The sequence below is a fragment of the Desmodus rotundus genome, chromosome 2, assembly GCF_022682495.2.
Source record: "Desmodus rotundus isolate HL8 chromosome 2, HLdesRot8A.1, whole genome shotgun sequence".
NCBI classification, from domain to species: Eukaryota; Metazoa; Chordata; class Mammalia; order Chiroptera; family Phyllostomidae; genus Desmodus; species Desmodus rotundus.
This window is the reverse complement of record NC_071388.1, coordinates 134,292,677-134,313,417: the sequence shown is the minus strand read 5'-3', so window position 1 is coordinate 134,313,417 and position 20,741 is coordinate 134,292,677. Positions and strand designations below refer to the sequence as shown.

The 20,741-nt window shown below is 37.0% G+C and overlaps 1 protein-coding gene across 1 annotated transcript in view; it reads right to left on the bottom strand.

Annotated features, from left to right (window-relative positions):
• Window positions 1–20,741, bottom strand: part of ARHGAP15 (Rho GTPase activating protein 15) — a 619,281-nt gene that overhangs the window by 124,167 nt on the left and 474,373 nt on the right. Inside the window, exon 12 of the mRNA XM_024569724.3 lies at window positions 6,099–6,233. Within this exon, the coding sequence (XP_024425492.2) occupies window positions 6,099–6,233 (135 nt within the window). The remainder of the gene's footprint in view (window positions 1–6,098; window positions 6,234–20,741) is intronic.

Here is a 20,741-nt window from a genome sequence, read left to right as displayed (position 1 = left end):
AAAAAGTAACCACAAGAAAAAACCCTGCCAAGTTGGTGAGAACATTCGCTTGCAGTGGAAACTCCAGTAGAAGGGGAATATTTGTAAAGTCTATCTTTACTTTAATTTCAACCTTTTTTGAAATGGTTGCATAGAGAATATTTTTATACCACATTATTTTTACCTCTCTGGTTTATTTGTGGTAGCCCCTCAAATGCTGCTTTTTACTTTCTCTAGTTTTAAGGCAATTTGTCACTATCATGCTTTAAAGTTTAGCGACTGTTTGTAGTTAAGTGTCTTGCAAGCTCTGGTTCTCTTCTCCCGAAGAGTGCCATCATGGAGTTGATGATGCATCAGAAATAGTTTGAACAGAGGGCAAGATAAAGTCAAGAGTAAAGAAAATATTTGCAAATGTACTTGACTGGCGTCTTCCCTCCTGATTACTTATTGAAAATATCCTTTAAAGGTAACATGGCATAGCAGCCATGGTGGGGGGCATGAGGCATGCAACGGACACTTGCTGCCACATGGCAATGTCTTTAATTTAAAATATTTTTATATGAGGGTGGTGTGACTCAGACATATATAGGAGTACTTAATATATATGTTCTATATACATGACAGATATACGACTTGTATTTAGGAATTAGGCATGTGGTAAGCTCTACCTTTGGTAACTAACAGCCTCCATTTTAATGGTGCTCAGTCAATCTTATGAATACCATCCCTCACAGTTTGTTTTACTGCTTAATTAATCAGTGTTTACAAAATCTGGGCATTGAAAAATACATTGTCTTCAAATGCACGTGTGACTACAGCCTTTAAATTGAAGACTTGTATGTAACATTATTTCTGTCTCAGTTTATCAGTGCTTGCCTACTGCCTGTTACATACACACATCCATGCATATCTATACATGCTCATATGTAAAATAAACATGGCACATATATAAAACATTATATATATTTTTCTTAAGAGAAGCCAGAAAACATGACAATACAATTAATATTAGTATTTAATAATTAATATAACAATTAATTAATTTGTTTCGATAATAAATTTAGCTTTTATTGCATTCCCATAATGGGAAGTATACAGAACGTTACTCAGGGGAGGGAAGAAGAACAATTATTTTTGTACACAAAAGGCAAATTTGGAAACCCAGAATATAGCATGTCAATAAGTACAAACTCACATGCTCAGTTGTGAGCACCAAAGAGCTGAAGTGAAGAAGCCGACCGAAATGAAACTGTCAGGTAATCCTTGAGCAAATGAGCTTTGGTGCAGCTTGTGTCAAATTTTAAGCCTATCCCTCAGAAGTAACAGATAACACATCTTGTAGGTAAATGTGTGAGGTAAATTCTCTTTACTTCTCTGTCAGCTACTAACTAGGCTATAGTTTCACTGACACGTCAACTCTGATGATCATTTGGATTTAAGAGAAGGCCCATGACAATTGATGGATTAAGAGCATTTGTGACATGGAGGTGAAGCAGGTGCTACTGCAGGAACTAAGAGAGGGAAAAACATGGAGTAGAAAGAAAAATGGCTCCACAAACATGTACACACCTTAACTCCCATACATGAATATGCATGTGAACATGTTACCATACATGGTGAAAGAGATTTTTTTACATGTGACTAAGGTAGGACCCTTGAGATAGGGAAGGCATCCTGGATTATCTGTGAGGGCCCAAAGTAGTCGCAAGGGTCCTCAAAAGCAGAAGATGGAGGAGAAAGAAAGTCAGAGGGAGGTTTGACTATGGAAGAGGGCAGGGTGATGTGATGGCAGGTCATTGCTGCCTGTGGAGGTGGAAGAAGGACACCACTGGTGAAGGTATGCAGGAAGGGATTCTCCTCTCGAACCTCCAGAAAGAAATGCAGTCCTTCCGACACTTTGCTTTCAGCCCAGTGAGGCCAAGGGTCAGACTTCCGTCTTACAGAACCGTAAGATAATAAATCACTATATTTGAAGCCACTAAGTTTAAGGCAATTTTTGGCAGCAGTAGAAAACTAATACACATGTCTTGTAAGAAACAGTGGCTCTAGCTTGCAAAGTAGAAAGAAATCCCTGATGTTCCCTGGAAGCAACCATTGAATATGAATTAGAAGACAGAAGGCTCTAGAAAGGAGATATGCTGAAAAAAATGGGACTTTGTACAATAGTGTCAGAAAAGAGTAAGGGCATTATAAAAAGAAAAAAAAGCAAAGAAAAAGAAAAGCAGTTACAAACTCAAATAAAAACCTATACAGGAAAATCATGATCCAACAAAGGAGATGAAATATGGCCAAGAGGTTAAGCAATTTTTGGAGTAGAATAAAATAAATTCTGCCTGACCTGGTGAAGAACATCCTTTGAAAAGCAGAAATGTCCAGACCCCTGCAGGCCTTTAGCCACAGATTGTACGACCCATCATAAAAGTCTATAGCTGTGTTTTTGTACCTTGTTCACACTTACAGTACTAATCATGCCTTCAGCATAAGTCAATGCCAGAGAATTAGTCACTGTAGTAAGTGGGTTAAATCCCACTAAATAACCCTGCAGGTGACCCAGTTGCATCGACCTTAAATATAGAATTTCAGATCAATAACTGTGGTACTTGGATTCTGAAATATAAAACAATCTCTAGTGTTTTTGTTACCCCAATGGGTGTTATCAGACAGAGGATCACTATGGCAATTGCAGGTTCTTATCATACTAATGTTTGCTTTGGGTCCAAAAAAACTATTTTAAAAAGTAAACGCCTTCTGTTCTCTTTTCTTGGAATGTGTAATGATGACTTTCAAACATATAATGAAAATTAACAGTAATTTAAATAGCACAAGTAGTCATTAATTGCTTATAGATGAAATAAAATTTCTTCCTCAGAGATAAAGCATTTCAGATGGATGTACAATTGCTTTGGTCTATTTACCTTTCAACTCTGTCCTACAAGGGTAAAAGGTGTTTCAATTTGGGACCAAATAAAAATGTTAAACCATCACAAACTGGGATTGGGGACAGTGAGAGAGAAAAAGGAAATAATGTTACAGTGGTATGAACTGTGACATTGACTGGTTTGGTGTTCTGCTAGTGTTTAAATGAAAAAAACAGAAACCACTTCAAACATTTTACCACCAGAGCAAATTATTTTCATGCAGGGAACTGGTTACCCATGTAATGAAGAAGCTAATAGCCAAATAAGGAAGAAAAAAGAAACCAAAAAACTAGCCATTGCAGGAGGCCACTACCACGCAGGTTGGGGCAGAGAGAGGCAGCACAACATCACAAGGCAAGTTGGAACCAGAGTGAGTCTGTCCAACCCAAGCTGGAGCCATGGAGGAGACGGATCCTCAGGTAAAGAAGCCAACTAAGGCAGAGGGATGGGCAAGGGAGAGGGGGTGGGGAGGTAAACTAATAAACTGGCTTGCCTTTTCTTTCCCTTCTTCCTGCTATCTATGGCCTGTGGCTTCCACTAGCTACAGTAGCAGGAAGGCAACCCTAAGAGCATCTGCGAAATACAGCTGGCTAAGGTCAAGCTTCCAACCACACAGAGCACAGAAGAGAAGGATGAGAATGGCCAAAGAGGCCCAGAGGCCACGTATATGGTCATCTCTCTTGTGGATTTACTTTACCTGGTCGATTCCTGGTTTATTCCTTTTATAAAAAAAGCTAAGAACTCATGGTCCAATTTGTTGAGTTTCTCACTGTATAGATTTTACAAGAGGCAGTGAGAGCTATGATAAATTCAGCATCCCTCTGGGGCTGGAAGGACATTGATGTTTTCAAATTTATATTTTCCATTTTGATATATTTCTTTTTACTCAATTGGCACACAGTGGGGTAAAAGTACTCCCTCTGGTTTGGTTTTACCATTGCCAAGGAACTAGGTGGCTATTTTCTCATTTCTTGAAGATATTTCAATATGATTTACAACCTAGAGCTGAGTTTAGAACACAAAAACTAATCCAAGGTTATGCCATAAATACATGGGTTAGTAAACATATGCCTTCGTCCATCATCATAACATATTTCCCAGACACATCGCTATGTTGGTCAGTCCCTTCATTTTACATATTAAGTACTATCCTGAGTTGGGTAAGGCAAGTTTGCTCAAATTGATTCTCCTTGCCTGAACAATGAAGGAAAACTCGCTTGTTTCTTCTCTTCTAGATTGATTTCCCAAATACGGCTGTTGGCATGTAGATAGCATCTTACATTTAAAAAGGACTTTCTTAAGCACTATCTCATCCATTCTTACCATCACCCATTTTATAAGCACCTACAACAGCCATCGTCACAACAGCGTGCTTCCCATCTCAGCTTTGCCTCGTTCTGACCATGCCAGTGTTTCTGAAATCCTGTCCAGTTTGGACCTGAGTCCTAGGATAGCACAGAGATGGTCCTACCCTTCCTGGAAATTCAAAGAGCACACCCACACCTGGGTTCTGAAGGCCTGCTTCCTTTATCTCTTAAACAAAAGGAATGTCTTGCCTAATATCATTAAAATCAGGTAAACTGAGGAAAGCCTAACTAATGGATGTCCTGTCTTATAGCCCTCAAATCAGCACATGTATCAGTATGTTTCCAAATAACATCATCTTCACTGAAATATATGGAAACCATGATGTGAAATGTGTATGACTTCTTTAAATATACATAAAAAGAGATAGGCACCCAAATACAAGTCTCTCCCATTTCTTCCCAGAACACCATCCTCTCATTGTGAGTGGTACCCATACTGTGTGTTCCAAGACAGAATATCAGAATCAGCTGTGATGGAGATGCAAGTTTATTTACTTTTTCTTTATTCCTCCTTTTAAGTTAAGAGAGCCTGGAAACTATAGGATACTCTTTTTCTCGAGAAGCAGAGGACTCATGAAATGAAGTGTTATGACAGGAGATAGGAGCTCTAGCCTCACCTCAAAACCCATCATTTGAGCACAGCTACTGTGTATACCGTCCTCAAAACAACAACAATAACAACCCAATCCTAAGTCCTGAGCAGGCAGCAAACGAAAGGATTTGGGGAAATAAACTCTGCTTTATTCCTGTTGGTATCACTTTGCCAGACCTTTATTTTTGTGAAATAAAAAACAGAATAAAAGGGCATCTTGAGGGGCTGTTCTCCAACCTGGGCTCCCAACATCCCCACTCCCGTTAATGGGAACACAGCACACACCGCCAGCCAAGATCAGACCTCCTAAGTAGAGCAATTTTTTTTTCTTGCCGATTTTTCTTGTTTGGACTTTAATTAAGCTCCTGCTAGGCTTGCAGTCTTTTAAACTTTACCTTTCTTTCTTCTTTCTTTTTCTTCCTTGAATCAGCTTACTGCCAGGGAACTTTTTCCAGGCTGTCACAACAGTCAGTGTACCCTAAGCTATTAAATTTAGAGATGAACTAGGAGCTGCTTCTCTAAGAATCAGTAGCAGAAGTTTCTTTGCATTTGGAAAATTTTTCCTTCATTCGTTCGTTCATTCATTCATTCATTCATTTTTACTTCAGTATGTGTGTGTTATGGATGAGAAAGCAATAGAAAAGGAAGCTTCATAGAGTGAACGATGACAATTGGCTAGTAAGTGGTATAACTCAACCTCCCACGAAGTCAGTCATCAGTTTAATAGAAGAAACTTGCCATTACTTAATTTAATAAACTGCTCACAAGCAAATTGTAGCTGAATATTTGCCAGTGTTGGTGGGTGAAATGTGAGTGAGTGAAGAGAAGTTGATGCCCCAGTTGATGACTTGACACTTCTTTATGAAATGTGATATTTAATGCACTGGGCTTCATTTTAAAGATCCCTTTCTACTCCAAGTGTAAAGGAAGGGATTGGGGATGCCAATGGTGACCCCTTTAAAACAAAGTCTATGAGAAGCTATTTTCATTCAAGGAGAATGGTTGAAAATTGGCCATCCTAAAGAGAAGTCCTCGTGTTTTTCTTAATTAAAAAAAAAGATGACATTACAGGGCCAGAAATAAAAATAAGCCATGAAAACCACAAACACTAAAATGAAAGATGTGGCACACTGGAAATACTGTTATCTCCATAATTGCTATTATCGAAATTCTTATTATTTGCTTAATAATTCCATGCTGCCTGCGTATTCCAGCACGCGCTCCTGTGCGTAAGGTACTTACTGATCGCTTCCACAAACTGCTCAAAGAAGCTGTAAGGGAAGAGCGGCTCAGGCAGCTCCCGGAAAAACATCTTCAGTGCTCCGGTGACAACGTGGATGTCCTCCCACTGGCTGTCGTCCAAATTCAGCTTCTCTTCTGGGAAAACACGAGGAGAAATGGAACAACTGGTTTTAATGAAACAATTACAAGACACTAATTATTATGTTAATGTTTGCCTACTATCATCAGCAACCGTTAACAGCCTTCTGCACCTAGAGGTTTGGTGCTGTGCGTGTTTTTTTCCCCCCTTTTTTCCGTAGGAAGGAAACATTTTCAATGGAATACCATCTGTAGGAATGCAGCTAACAAAAAAACGAGAGACACAAAGAGACAGTGCCATTGACACAGTATGTCAGATACATTTATTCCCATAATGCATCAGTATGAAAATTAGCATCACAGCTCAACGTGATTCAAAGCTATTTGGTTTTGAGGCCGAGGGGCTAAGAGTTGCCAATGATGGCCGGCTCAAGGGACCGGCCTGAAGGCCTTGCTGAGCCAACAGGAGACATATGCTAAACATGGCAATAGAAAATGAGTTATTGCTTTACATGTGTTAGCCTTGCTATGTACAAGGGAATAATGGGTAACACTTTCTTTCTTTCTTTTTTTTCCCTGAATATAAAGTCAGCAAGGAATAGAATACTGAGTGAGAAAGGATATTAATTCCTTCTTACTGCTTCAAAAATATCTTTTTTTTTTTTTTTTTGGTTTTCATCTCATGGAAGAAATGTACCCAGCAACAATATTAGACAGACCCCTGTTGGCCTGCGTAGGCTATGCAAAGCTGTCAAAAATGATAACACACTGAAGACAAACCACAAATGCTTACCAACTGCTCTTAGAGACAACGGAAATGCTTGCTTTGGAAGCCTGAGTGAGTTGAAACATTTAAATATTAAAGAAAATAAATGCCAAAATGAAGTTTTTAGATGAAATAAATAGATGTTGGGCAATTATTATTTTCCTGTTCGCTCTCAGTATGAAAGCCTGGAATCATTTTCACACAAGAAGTGGGTACAATAGGGTCTGAAAATGACATCCTTACATACAAGTAAAAGGACGCAAGGCACCAGAGCTTTGCGGCTGATCCATCACATTTGTCTTGTTTTCTATGCGACATAGAAAAGATTTTGGATTCTGGGCTTAATGAAAACTAAAGCTAATCATTTTAGACAACCTGAGAGTTAATTGAAAGGCTGAATATCCTGGCAAGAACTTAACAGGTATTTGGTCAGCTGGAATTTTGTTTCTTTATCAATGTAGTAAGCTAACATTCACATGCCTCCTTGGTGTCAGTTTTTCACTGCAGAGAAGAATTTGCACCAAAAATGTTAAAAAAAAAAAGCTGAGAATTGTCACTGTAGGGAATCTCTGTGTGAACTGTTTTGCTAATACTGTTCATGTCCTTTTAAAAATATTAGCTGAAATCTTTATCAGATCCTTTTTTTTCTACATGGGTTATTATCTCCAGGGCTAGTGAGTGATGTTTCTGCTCACTAGGATGTTTGCCATGAGAGGCAATGAAGGTGGATCTGTGTGTTTCAGATGGGCTATTTTTTTCTTCCTTTTCAGTCATCAGTCCTACCTCAATCATAACACAATAATATGATGCACAACAAAATCAGCAGAGGAGACCTTCTTTCTCCCTTGTAATCATTGGTGATTGATTGTATTTCAACAATTAGTCTTTTATTTGGCTACACACTATTGAAATAGGACGACAGCATCTTAGCAGGCCAGCTTTAAACAGTCAACTGTTAACAATAGCATCAAAAAGGGAGACCTGATGGGGTTTACTGTCACTTTAAAGAACGGGGTTTTCACATTGTTGAAATCTGTCAGATATTTTGAAATGTCCCTCTCACTATGGTGCCACACCCCCTGCGTGCCCTTATAATAAAATTGGTTTTACTCCTGATTAAATCATTTTCTCCCTACCCACTACCATACTTCTCATAATGGACCTGTGCGCTCTACAGCTGGTGTTCTTCCCATGGTACCAATTCTTACTTTATCTTTTAAGCACTTTGCTGCTAAGATCTCATGCAGAGTGCTTATGTTTTGTTAAGAGCTTCATTCTTAGAGAAATAGCTTAACACATGTTCTAAAAATGTTGCACAACTTATTGCTTAAAACGTTTAGAAAATGTGGAAGTACTGTAGTTTTGGCACTGAACTTTAAGTGAAAACCTAAACACACACACGCACACACACATGTGCTCCCATATACAACTATCTCTACCAAAAATTTGTCACAAAAGTCCAGCATGAAATGCCATTCTGATAGGTAGGTTTGAGATTGTTGAAGGAAAGCATTCAGGTAAAAAAGAGACTGATTTCATCTTGAGTAGGAACAAGAACAAGTAGAGTAATTGTGCGACCAAATGCAAATGCCATTGATATTGGTCATGTTCACATAAACATCAGCTAATTCAAATGATTGTGAAATGGAATATTTCAAAATACATTAAAAATCTACCAATAAATAAACACCATTTTATTATGCCAACTCAAAATGCCATGTAATATCAGTATCAACTTGTGTTACTTAAACCTGAATTCCTACTATAGATTATGTAGTCTTCATTTAAAGAAAAGTATTTATAGCATTCCAACAAGTAGCTCAAAGAAATAATATGGCAAGTAGTTGGAAATATAATATCTAATTTTTATATTAAATTTTTGTAAACCAGAGGCTTTTAAGGTATATTTTTCAAGGCCACATAACTTATATAAACATACAGTTATGTCTATATCTATAAGCCTTCTCATGAATCCAACCAGTTTTCAAGATGAACTGACCACAACCCTGTTTCTGTGTTAACAGGTACCATTCTAAACACATTTGTATTATTTGATAGGTATTTTCTCACTAAACTGCTTGCAGTGATGACATCTTATGCTTCTTCCTTTTCCAGAAGAGTAAGGCTTCTAAATGATGATGCACTATTGACTTTTAGGGCTGGATAACCCTTTGTTGTGGGGGTGGTCCTGCATTCTTGGATGTTCAGCATCATAGTTGGCCTCAACCCACCCGATGCCATAGCAGGTCCTCGTGATGATGAAAACTATCTCCATATATTGGCAAATATCTCCTTGTCATGCAAGTTATCCCCAGTTTAGAACCACTATAGTAAAACCCGTAAGAGTGTGTAGAAATTACTCAGTGAATATTGATTTATGAAGTTGACCTTAGGTAGATAGAGAACTGGAAAACTAGATACACGCATAGTGAGATATCTTTAATATGACCTTAAGAGTTGGTAATTTTTATTGACAAAATCAAAACCTTTTACGGAGCAAAATCATATGACCACATTTCAGGGTGCTTTGCTACAAAATACGATAACCAACAATTACTTGGTGCTCACATTTTAGTAAGGACTATACTATGCACTTTACATGTGTTATCTAATATAATTTCCTCAATAAGAAAGTGAGGTCCATGACATTGTTATCATCATCTCCATTTCACAGACAGCAAAAGTGAGCCATGGGTAGATTAAGTAACTTTTCCACAGCTGACAAGGGATGAATCCAGGATAAGGAGCCAATAAGCTCCCCCTTCCATCCCTGACCCTGTATTCAGACATAAATGTGGCTGCAGAAGCTGAAAGGGAGAAGGTAAATAAATAGTAATTGCCAGTGGTAGTAGATTTACTATTACTTCATGGAGAGTGACTTTTAGATTTTATCCTTAAATGTCTCACTTGAGGCAATCCTTTTACCTGTAAACTGACTCACCTTTTCTAATTACCCACTTATAGAAGGAACAGATTTTTATATAGAGATATAAAGCAAATTGGCAATAAGAAGAAACTGCATTAGGAAAGGGGCAGAAAATGGGGCAAATTGTTACGTGATAATGGAGTAAAGAGGAAATATGATAAAGTGAGAAAGATTATACAAAATACCAGACCTGGATGTACTGTTAATCCATTATATATCTGTTAGTTTATGCAATGAAGATAGTTAGAAAGATATTTGTTGGTATCAAATGAGAAAACATATCTGAAAATCATTTGGAAAGCACTAGTCAACAGCTATGTCCAAGAAAGACACCAATGTGATGAGGAAGGTGAATAAAGACCAAAACTATGTAAGAGATTAAGGCAATGGAAATCCTGGGCAGACATTCTAAATGATCCTGCTTGTTTCAGAGGATTCACCTCAGCGTGATGCAGTTTGTCAGATGAAAACTTTACTGTGAAGAAGCCTGGTGGCATCAAGACACCTCATGATCCTCGTTCTGTTCATCTGTGCTGGTTTCTCCTGACCTCCTACTTAGGCTATCTTAAATCCATTTTGGCCATGGCTTTTGGTTTAAGGCATTGAAACAGAGTTGAAGATGGATAAAACTCCTGAATCCAAATACTGTGTGAGTTTTATGACATTACAGAAAATATACCTAAATGTTGTATCTAAACAAGGCCATCTTGAATTGCTTTTTCTTGAAGGGTCTTTTGTGTATTTTATTTATTTTTTAAATAAAAACTTATCTACATCAACTGAAAACAATTGTATGTGAAGGAAAAAAATTGACAATAGCTATTAGGAATCTTTCTTAAAAAGAACTGAAAAATGGACCTTCGATAGCTACAATAGGTCATAGTAATTTCCAAGGAAAAACACATCTAAATATCACTGATAAATTCTTTGCTGTAAGGGACTGCCTTCCATATTATAGTATGTTTAGCAGCATTCCTGGCCCCTATCCACTAGATTCCAGTAGCAACTTCCTCTGTATGTGACACCCTCTCCCAAATAAATTAAAAGTAATACATAAATAAATACAAGTAATAGTTTAATCACTACTTTCCTCTTGTATTATATATTGCTCTATAGATGGGTATAATCAGAAGCTGCAATATCAGGCCTGATTTTAACTAAATTCACTATATTAACTCAATATTGGTTGAAATGTGGTTGCAGATAACTTGAACTATCCAGACTGGAATAGTAGCACAAGAGTAAAGAGGTAATTCTTTGTGTATTGAAAAACAAGTGCATTTTTACCTTGTAATGTTTTCCCATGGCACTTTTAAAGCCTCTTTCCAATTTTTATTGCATTGCTGTAAAAAAAGAGGAAAAGATACCCCAACTTTCCCAGGATATGGAGAGAATAGCTCTGATTTCATTAATAGAGTGACAGGAACCTATTACATTGTGCAACTCATGAAGAACGTGGTATCTGCATCCAGTGCCAATGACCAACTGGAAACTTTATCTGACAGGTCTGTTGGGTACATGAAAGTCACATCATGAATGAAGGAGAAGCCAGAGGGACTATAGATCTGAAAAATAATAATATGTTTGGCCATAAAATTAAACTGGAAGAATAGATATTAAAGTGGATAAAACACTGTACCTATAAGGGTATAGCTGATTTTTAGTTTAGCATTTAAAGGAGAGGATCAAAAGGAAGTTCACTGAATCATTGGTCTAGCTCAACCTTTCCTGTTGTGTTGGATCCTTAAAGTGACAGTTGACTTCTGGTGGATTGTAGAGGTTCCAAATTCTTAAACTTGGTAATGTAAACCCTGTGCCCAAACCAGAATCTTTTCATGCTGTACTTGCTAAAGCCGCTTCCTATAATACCTTGGCTATAACACGAAACTCCAGTGAGGACACTCTTAGGAAACTAGATCAGTTGTCCAGTTAATCTGTTTGTTCACTTAATTTTTATCAAACAAACATAGATCCAATCAAGACTACATATCAGGGACTGTATGACACTCTTTTCAAAGCTATAGCTGTTGAGCTGCTTTATATTCCTCAAAGGAGAGGGCTTCAGCAGGTGCTCAGAAATACTACTCAAGTGAATATAGATCATGTTCTAGACTTTTCACATCTTAGTTTTGTCCCACAGAATAATACTCTATTGACCTTGAGTACAAGCAGGAACAAACTCAATAAACTCAAAGAATGTCACCTGAAATATGTGGTCTGGTATGGTCTGAATTGTGTCCCTTCTTCCCTATTCATATGTTAAAGTTCTAATCCCCAGTATCTCATAATGTGACTGTCCTTGAAATAAGGTCTTTATAGGGGTAATTAAGGTAAAATGACACCAGATGGATGGACCCTAATCCAATATGACTGGTGTCCCTATAAGAAGAAGAGATTAAGATGCCCATGTGCAGACACAGGAAGGAGATGAGAATCTACAAGCCAAGGCAAGTGGCCTTGGAGGAAAGCAACTTGGCCAGCACTTTGATCCTGAACTTCCATCCTCTGGAACTGTGGAGAACCAAAGAAAATTACCAGAAACTCTGTAAGACTAAAACTTAAAAAAAATAAATGAAACATTTTATTTCTTAATATCCAATGAAATATTTTGGCATGCCATGTTGACTTGCTTTTTATTACATCAGGTTGCATATATTACTCTGGACATCACTTAAGAAGACCAAAGCATGCAAATAATGTCACAGGCTAATATGAAGTATCTTTAGTTATTCTCTTTTATGGAGGTGGAACAGCCTTCTACATTTAGTATAGAAACTGAGTCAGAAACAAAAATGTCTGCTTTTTAGTTTTCCTCAGATTTCACTTGACTGAATGATAATGTAATGAATAGGTAGGTCTGAAACTTGTGAAGCAAGCAGCACAGACAGAAAGTGTAACAAATATGTAATTGCTTTGTGTTTTTAAAATTTTTAACGGCATAACATAAAACATCTTCCCATGATCATAACTCCATGTATAATGCTACCTTATAAAGTGATATTATTGATATTATGCTTCTCCCCAGGTTTCTAGATACTTTTTTTTTTGGTCTAGACATCGAGGAGAGGTAGCATTGTTCAGATTCTAACAACAACAACAACAACAACAACAACAATGAATTGACTTTACTCATTGGGATCACAAATTTTAAGAAAGGACATACCTTGTATATCATGGTACCAATACACTCATACATTTCCTTAATTCCTCCCACACTAGAGTTTCCAGCACTGCCCTTATTTCCATTCAGCCAAAGGCTTTTTTTGCTCTGCAGACACTATACACAATGGTTCATTTTATCTGACCATCTTCTCTAAACAGACTCTAAATTTGCTTGAATTCCATGGATGGTTTTATACATTACATACTCAAAGGGTAGAGAATTCATAGGATTAAGTTTCAACAAAGTCATTCTTGAGTTTCCTTCTTATCTGCTCTAAATTTCAACACCATTGCTATTTGTTCCCTCTAAGTTACATTACATTTGTAAATATCAAGCAGAAGTTCAGATCAAAACATGTCTCATAATGATATCTAGGAAATAAACATAACTAAGCCCTATAAATGCCCATATATAGAAAACACAGGCAAATACACAGATGTTCTTAATGTGCTAGCTCCCCACTTCTCTAATGAGACCTGTCATCTCTTCCTCCCAATGTTGTGTGAGAATTAAGTAAAGAAATATATGTAAAAGATTTAGAACAGGCTTGTTATAATATTACCAAAATTTCTATTTGGACATTATCCTTTTTTGTCGGTCAGACTTCGGCAAAATGTTTCCAGGATCTAATATAATTTCTGGCTTTTATCATTCTTTTTATTACATTATTGGCATATGTGGGGTTAGAAATAGTATCATTTAAGTGGGGAAAGGACTGGCTTTTTGTTAGTTTGGAAACATTATGTCTGAAAATATCCTATCAGGAAAATAGAAATAAAAGGTGAACAGAACTGACAGATGAAGACAGTGCCACTCTCATTCATTGGAACCATTTTATTCCTAGGTAAGAAGATAAGACATCCACTCGCTGTCAATTAAAGATAACCAAAATGAAGAGGTTTCTAGCAATTGTTGAGATAATTATTTTATTTTACCTAAATTATCTTGATTAATTGGTTTGTGAAGGAGGTTAAGTAAACTTTCTACTTTGTATTATAAGAATAGCCAGAGTTCTCCAAAGTTACCTGAAATAAGAGTTAGGAAATTTATAAACTTTACAACTGCTTGCATGAAGTTATACAGCCTAGTTAGTTCTTTATGCATCAGTTTCTTTGTTAAAAAATAGAATAATACTATTTTCTTAATTCTGCAATTATACAGTGTTCCAAGTTCAGAGTAGTGATATAGACTACTTAATGAATCTTTCTGCTATCAATAGCTGGTTGTTTTTTTTTTTTTCTGAATGAAAAGTTTTAGAGATATTTTTTAACCTCAGAAAAGTCTGTCTGCTTGATTCCAGAGGCGTCCAGCTTTCAAAGATATGGAGTACAAAATCACTCTGTGTCTCTTTCTACTGTAACTTTGGAGAATCATAATTCATATAAATAATTCAGTGTGGGCTGTTTTTATTACAAAAGAGCTATAAAAACCAGTTGATCAAAATTGTCAAAACACTTGGTAACATGATACTTGAAAATGTATAACTGTTTAATATGAAAAGTGTGGTGCTTATTGTTATTTTTAAAATTTTATTTTATTTTGAGATAAAGCATTCACACAATTTAAATTTATAAATATATGAGGTTATACTGCAGAATTCTCTTTCTAGTCTCTCCCTAGCTAGTCAGTTCATATCCCAAGAAAACTTATTATCAATTTCCAATGTATCTTCTGAAAGATACATTGAAAAGATACACTTTTTTCTTTTCTTTGTTTTTTTAGATTTCATTTATTTTTAGAGAGAGGAGCAGGGAGGGAGAAAGAGAACAGGAAAAACTTGGATGTGCAAGAGAAACATCGATCGATTGCCTCATACAAGAGGCCTCATACAAATGACCCCAACAAGTGACTTGGCCCACAACCCAGGCACGAACCCTGACTGGGAATTGAACTGGTGATATTTTGGTTTGCAAGAGGATGCCCAACCTACTGAACACCACCAGTCAGGGTTCAAAGACATTTTCTGTACTCAAACAATATTACCCTACATCACCAGTTTTAAAGAAATGCAAACAGTAATATAATTAATTTACTGTTCTGCATCTTAGTTCTTTTTACGTACAATATATCGTAGAAATTTTCAAAATCAGGACATAAAGAGCTTTTTAATTTTTTATTTTTTACAGCTACATATTTAATTTTATATATGTATCATCATTTTAAACAGTTTTAATTGTCATATATTTTGCACAGTGCTAGTGTGAATGATTTTATACTTAGATCATTCATATGTAAGTATAAGTATATACCTATGTGAGTTCAACAAACTTCTAATACCTGGAATTTCTAGGTCAAATGTTGTATATATAATTAAAATATTGATAGACCTTGCCAAATTGCCTTAATGGCTAGTACACCAATTTATTTCACCATCACAGTATTTAAGAAATTATGGTTCATTCAGAATATATATTCATTGCTGACTGTAACTCCTCTCAAATGCCCATAATAAATCATACCTTTAATGGTAGAGTTGAAAAAATATGTAACAAATGTTGAAATGAGGAGAGATACATAGACTTAGACTAAAAATAGACATAAAATCTTTGTGAAACACATGAGAGACTTATGGGAGATTTAAGTTCTGATAAAGTGAAATGTTTAAATAAATATTTAAATTACAACTGGAAAACAGTTAATGTTTAATAAATCTATAACAATAATAATTACAAATGAGAAAATGAGGCCTGGTAACAGTAACCATTTTCTGATGAAATAAGAAGCTACATAGAAACAAAGTCAAATGAAAAGAAAAGCAATAAGCTTGCTAAAAATGAATGAATGAATAGAATTGCACCACTTATTATATGTAGAATTAACATTATATATTAAATTGTCACAATATATGTCAATTTCAATATTACAATTAATCATATGAAGTCAAACAAAATATCGATTAAATTAAGTAATATATTAATTCATTATAACAATTTAGGAGGCACTACTAGGTATCAGATGCTATGAGAACAGCAACAGGTATGGGTGGGAAGGTATCATAAAGACAGAATGAGTCTGTCTTTAGAGATATAACCAGAGACATTGAAATGAAGAACAAACTGACAGTAACCAGAGGGGAGGTGGGAGAGGATAATGGGGGGAAATGTGGAAAGGGTTGTCAGGAACATGTATAAAGGAACCATGGACAAAGCCAAAGGGGGGTAGGATCAAGAGTGGAAAGTGGGGATGGCTGGGGTGGGGTAGAGTGGTGGGGGAAAGACAACTGTACTTGAATGACAAAAAAGTGTTGAAAAAAGAGAAATGTGCCATAGGTGTAAGAGGTAAGAAGGAGCATGTGTCAATAAATAGAAATTATTGAAGCTAAAAAAATGTCTAAAAAACGATATATAATCTCTTGATGTCCTGACAATTCTTGAGCTCTCTTTAGCATCACTACTGGGATTGTGCTGTCTCTAGGGAAGGAGCTACCCCTTTTATTTTTATATTGGTTTCATTAATACAGAGACAAGCGTGGTTAGTTGCTTAATAAATACCTTTTTAAACAAAGATGATGATGACTGTGTGAACTCCTAAGTCTGAGAGTTTTCTACCATTCCTCTTATAGGAAGAAAGACATCATTTATTATGTCTCAGGTTACCTGTTACTAAGACATTTCCAAGCAGCACAGGCTGTTTGGTCCCATACGAACCTCTCCTCTCTCAGCAGAGCAGAGATGTACTTGGGCTAACTTCATCATACATGTTCTCGTGATATACAAGGGTCTGTCCAGAAGGTATCTAGCCATGTATTATGAAAAATAGAGACAGTTATTGAAGAAGATACAAGATACAAGAAACATTGTGGACAGGACAATGACACCTCAGTTCCCTTCAAAGTAGGCACCTTGGGACCTCACACAGTTCTCCCAATTGCCATCAGCTGCTCTGTCGTATTTTCCTGAATCTCATTGATGGTCTGAACAGTCTGAAATCTCTTCTCTTTCAAGGGTCATTTTAATTTGGGGAAAAGGCAGAAGTCACAGGGCACTAAATCTGGGCTGTAGGTGGGCTGAGTTATGTGGGTAATTTGATGTTTCTCAAAAAAACTCTGCATGAGACGTGATACACAAGGAGGGGAGTTGTTGTGACGAAGCTGACAGTCACCAGTTACCCATAGCTGCAGTCTTCTGAATCATCTGAATAGTTTCCACAGAGGAATGTTCAAGCTTAAAGCTTAACACAAAATTTGATGCAGATTTATTGTTCTACTTGCTCAGTCATTTTTAATGTGACAGCTACACAGTACACATGCTCACTCAAGGGTGTCTGCTGTCCCCACTGACTAGTACAGTAAAGTCATTGCTGTTCACGCATGTGCATTCCAGTCCACTCTCCTTGGCTGCCAGATTACATTGATGTTGCACAAACTGTTCTCATTATATTAACAATGGCTGGACTTTTTCTGGACAGACCTCATCCTATGTGGGGAGTTATAGGCTTCTGTGACCAGATACTCTTCTTACTTGTCTTCCAGTCTAACACTAAACAAATTCCTGGTGCTAACTAACTCCTGGGCCTCTGCCTAGGTTCTTGTTGTCACTCAGATATCTATGCTGCTAATCCTTACTCTGGTCTACAGTGAGCTTCATTTCACATCCTGCTTACTAGGTTTCTAATCCTACCTTGATAACCCCATCTCTCATGGGGCACATCCTAAGTAATTTGACTACACTTGTACTCTGACTCTAAAGGAGTTTATTCTCATTAATGTTTGTATCCTCAGGGCTTAGCCTAGTGCTTAATGCCTCATGTACTCTTATTTTACTATTTATGGATATATCTGCATTGCTTGTCAAATTTTAACCACTTTGATTGTAGACACTATTTCAAGCACAACAATAATAACAGTAGCTATATGTATGTATATATATGTGTGTGTATATATTTATACACATATATACATATACACATACTATGCAGCATAATTTTTGTATTCTTTGTTCATCTTTCTCTTTGAAAGCGCATTTTCAAATCAGTTCAAAATCAGTTAAATAAAACTAATACTGAAGACATAATTAGGTTGTTCAGTCATTCTTCATTTGTCAAATATTTATTAAACTAAAATTTTGTGCTAGGCATGTTGTAGCTGCTGGGATGAAAAAATATATTTTAAAAAACCTAGTTTCTAAGTTCAAAAATCTTTCAATGTACAGGAATATAGAAAAATAGAAAAAAGTTACAATGGATCACGGTAAATGTTACTATTTAACTTTGTGTCAATGGTTACGGCAATATAGAACTTTGGTCAAAAGAGGCTTCACAGATGAAGAGTCACACAGCATCGTCTTAATTTATGAGCATCCGTGGGACACTGGCAGGGTGGGAGATGGGAGGAGAGAATTATATAAAAATCATTAGAAGTAGTAGTCCTGCCAAGGACTGAGGAACACAGTGAATTTGTGGAAACGTTAACTGCTTGAGAGCACAGAAGTATAGGTTCCACATTCAGAGTGTTGGGGATGAGGAGGAAGGTGCCGGCCGGAGCATGGAGGACTTTGCAGTTGAATAGGCTGGATGACTATGACATGACAGTAATCCTCCAGACAGGTGCTCTGGCAGGAGTGACCGAGATGCATCAGGGTGAGTACATGCGTGAGACACGAGGTGTCCACGAGGCACCCCGAGCAAGAAGCTCAGCTGAGAGGCTCTGTTGTGTTAAAGTACTGCATATTCACTGTAAAAAAAGTTCTTTTAGGAGGTCAGGAAATACGAGAGAGACACTCAGGTGTATTCATGAAACCATTATCTAGCAGAGAGAGAACTCTCGAAAACATGGTCAGGCACGTAAAAAGATTAAAGTTCAGAGACCAATGATTGTGTATCGCATTTATCATATGTTCAGGGAAGTCAAAATATTCTATTTTCCTCAAGTTTATAAAGACCTGCTGGTAGTTGGAAAATGAGAATCCATTTGGATTATCTGGGCAGAGATAACACTTCAATGGTGTTTCAGTATCATGCACTATTTTATGGACCCTACAAAAGGGAATTACAGTTAATTGGATTATACTGGTCTCCACATGCTGATTGTAAGAAAAGGAGTATAAATGTGTAACTGTTGCTAACAGGTCATATCTCTCATCAACCATGGGATTTAGTTTTTTACTTACCAGTAAGATTAATTTCTTCTTTACAATCTTCTGATTTGAAGTAGTTTTAATTATAGAGTTTAGAAAATTCAAAGGAAAGAGCAAACATAGTTTCAACATATTATTTATAATTGGCCTCACTTTTTCATCTTTATGATGAGGGGAAAGTGAATGACTGGCTTGTTTATCTTTTAGAAGATTTTACCTACTTAATATCACTTTATAATCTTTTCTCAATTTTTGAATTAGTTAATATTCTTTCTTACTGGATTTCTGTAAAGTGCTAAGCCTGGAGCTACTGTCCCGGGGATTCATAAAGATGTGGTCACCGCTCACAGGGAACTGAACATCTAGAAGAGGACTTAGGTCTGCAAACCCCAGATGTCACTACATGGCTAAGTGGAGCCTCAGATTAAAAGGATGAACTGCTAGTTAACACATAATGGAGTTGAGCAGTTGTCAGGTACTGTTCTCAGTGCCTCACATGTATAATTCATTTTATCCTCACAGAGACATGTGCTCCTGGTATTATTATTAGTTCAATTTCATTGATGGGGAAATGGAGGTTCAGAGATTAGGCAACTCATTGAAGTTCACTCAAGTATTGAGCTAGATTTTAGTCAATCTGGCTCCAAGCCTGAAACCTTAGTCACTCTGTTATTGCAGAGCGTGAACTGGTTCACTCCGAGTGGGGAGACAGATGAAATTTCCCCAAGGCAAAGACGGTAAGGGATGCATAGGATTTGGGTGGACTGAGAGGCGTGAAGATGGATGTTCCAGGTCAGGGTTGTGTAGATGTGGTCCCAGGACCAGCCATATCAGCATCATACAGGAGCTTGTTAGAAATGAAAATGATCAAGTCGTACCTCAGACCTACTGAATCGAGATCTGCAGAGTGCATTCAGTTGGCCACCTGTGATTTAATAAGCCCTGAAGGGGATGCTGGTGCATGCTAAAGTCCAAGAAGCACTGTTTTAGCAAACAGATATGAAGTGGATAGAAGTGTGCTTATTGCCAAGCAGCCTCTTAGTGGCTAGTGCAAAGGTGGGTTATGAAATATCGTGAGAACTTAGCTTGGAAGTCAGTGGAATGCCTTCACTGCTGTACCAAAAGATTAAATGTTTTCCTTTAGACAAGAGAGAACCAGCAGAAATTCAAGTGGGGAAATAATATCATTCAGACTGTATTTTATCAAATTAAGTCAATAATGATGCATTTGAGAGGTGAGAAGGTAGGAGTATGCAAAGTAGTTAGGAAGCTATTGCAGTAGACCAAGTCATCCTGAAGGCCAGAATTAAGTAGTCTTTGTAGAAATGCAGAGAAAAGGCTGAATATGTGAGACCTTAAAATCCAATGAGAGTAGCCGTGGCAAAGAGAAAAGAGAGACAAGTAAAAATACTGTTTCTAGCCAGAAGGATGTTAGTGCGCTGGTGCAGCTGTCTTACACTGGACACCTGAGCAAGAGTAGCTGGGACTTCGCATTCATTTAATTTGTTCTTGACAAGAAGATGCCAAAGATAACAATGATGTTGGTTCTGGTGTGTTATTGACATGTCATGTGGCAATATCCAGTGGACATTTGGATATTTGGGTGTGAAGTGTAGTAAAGGGGATAGAGATGGGG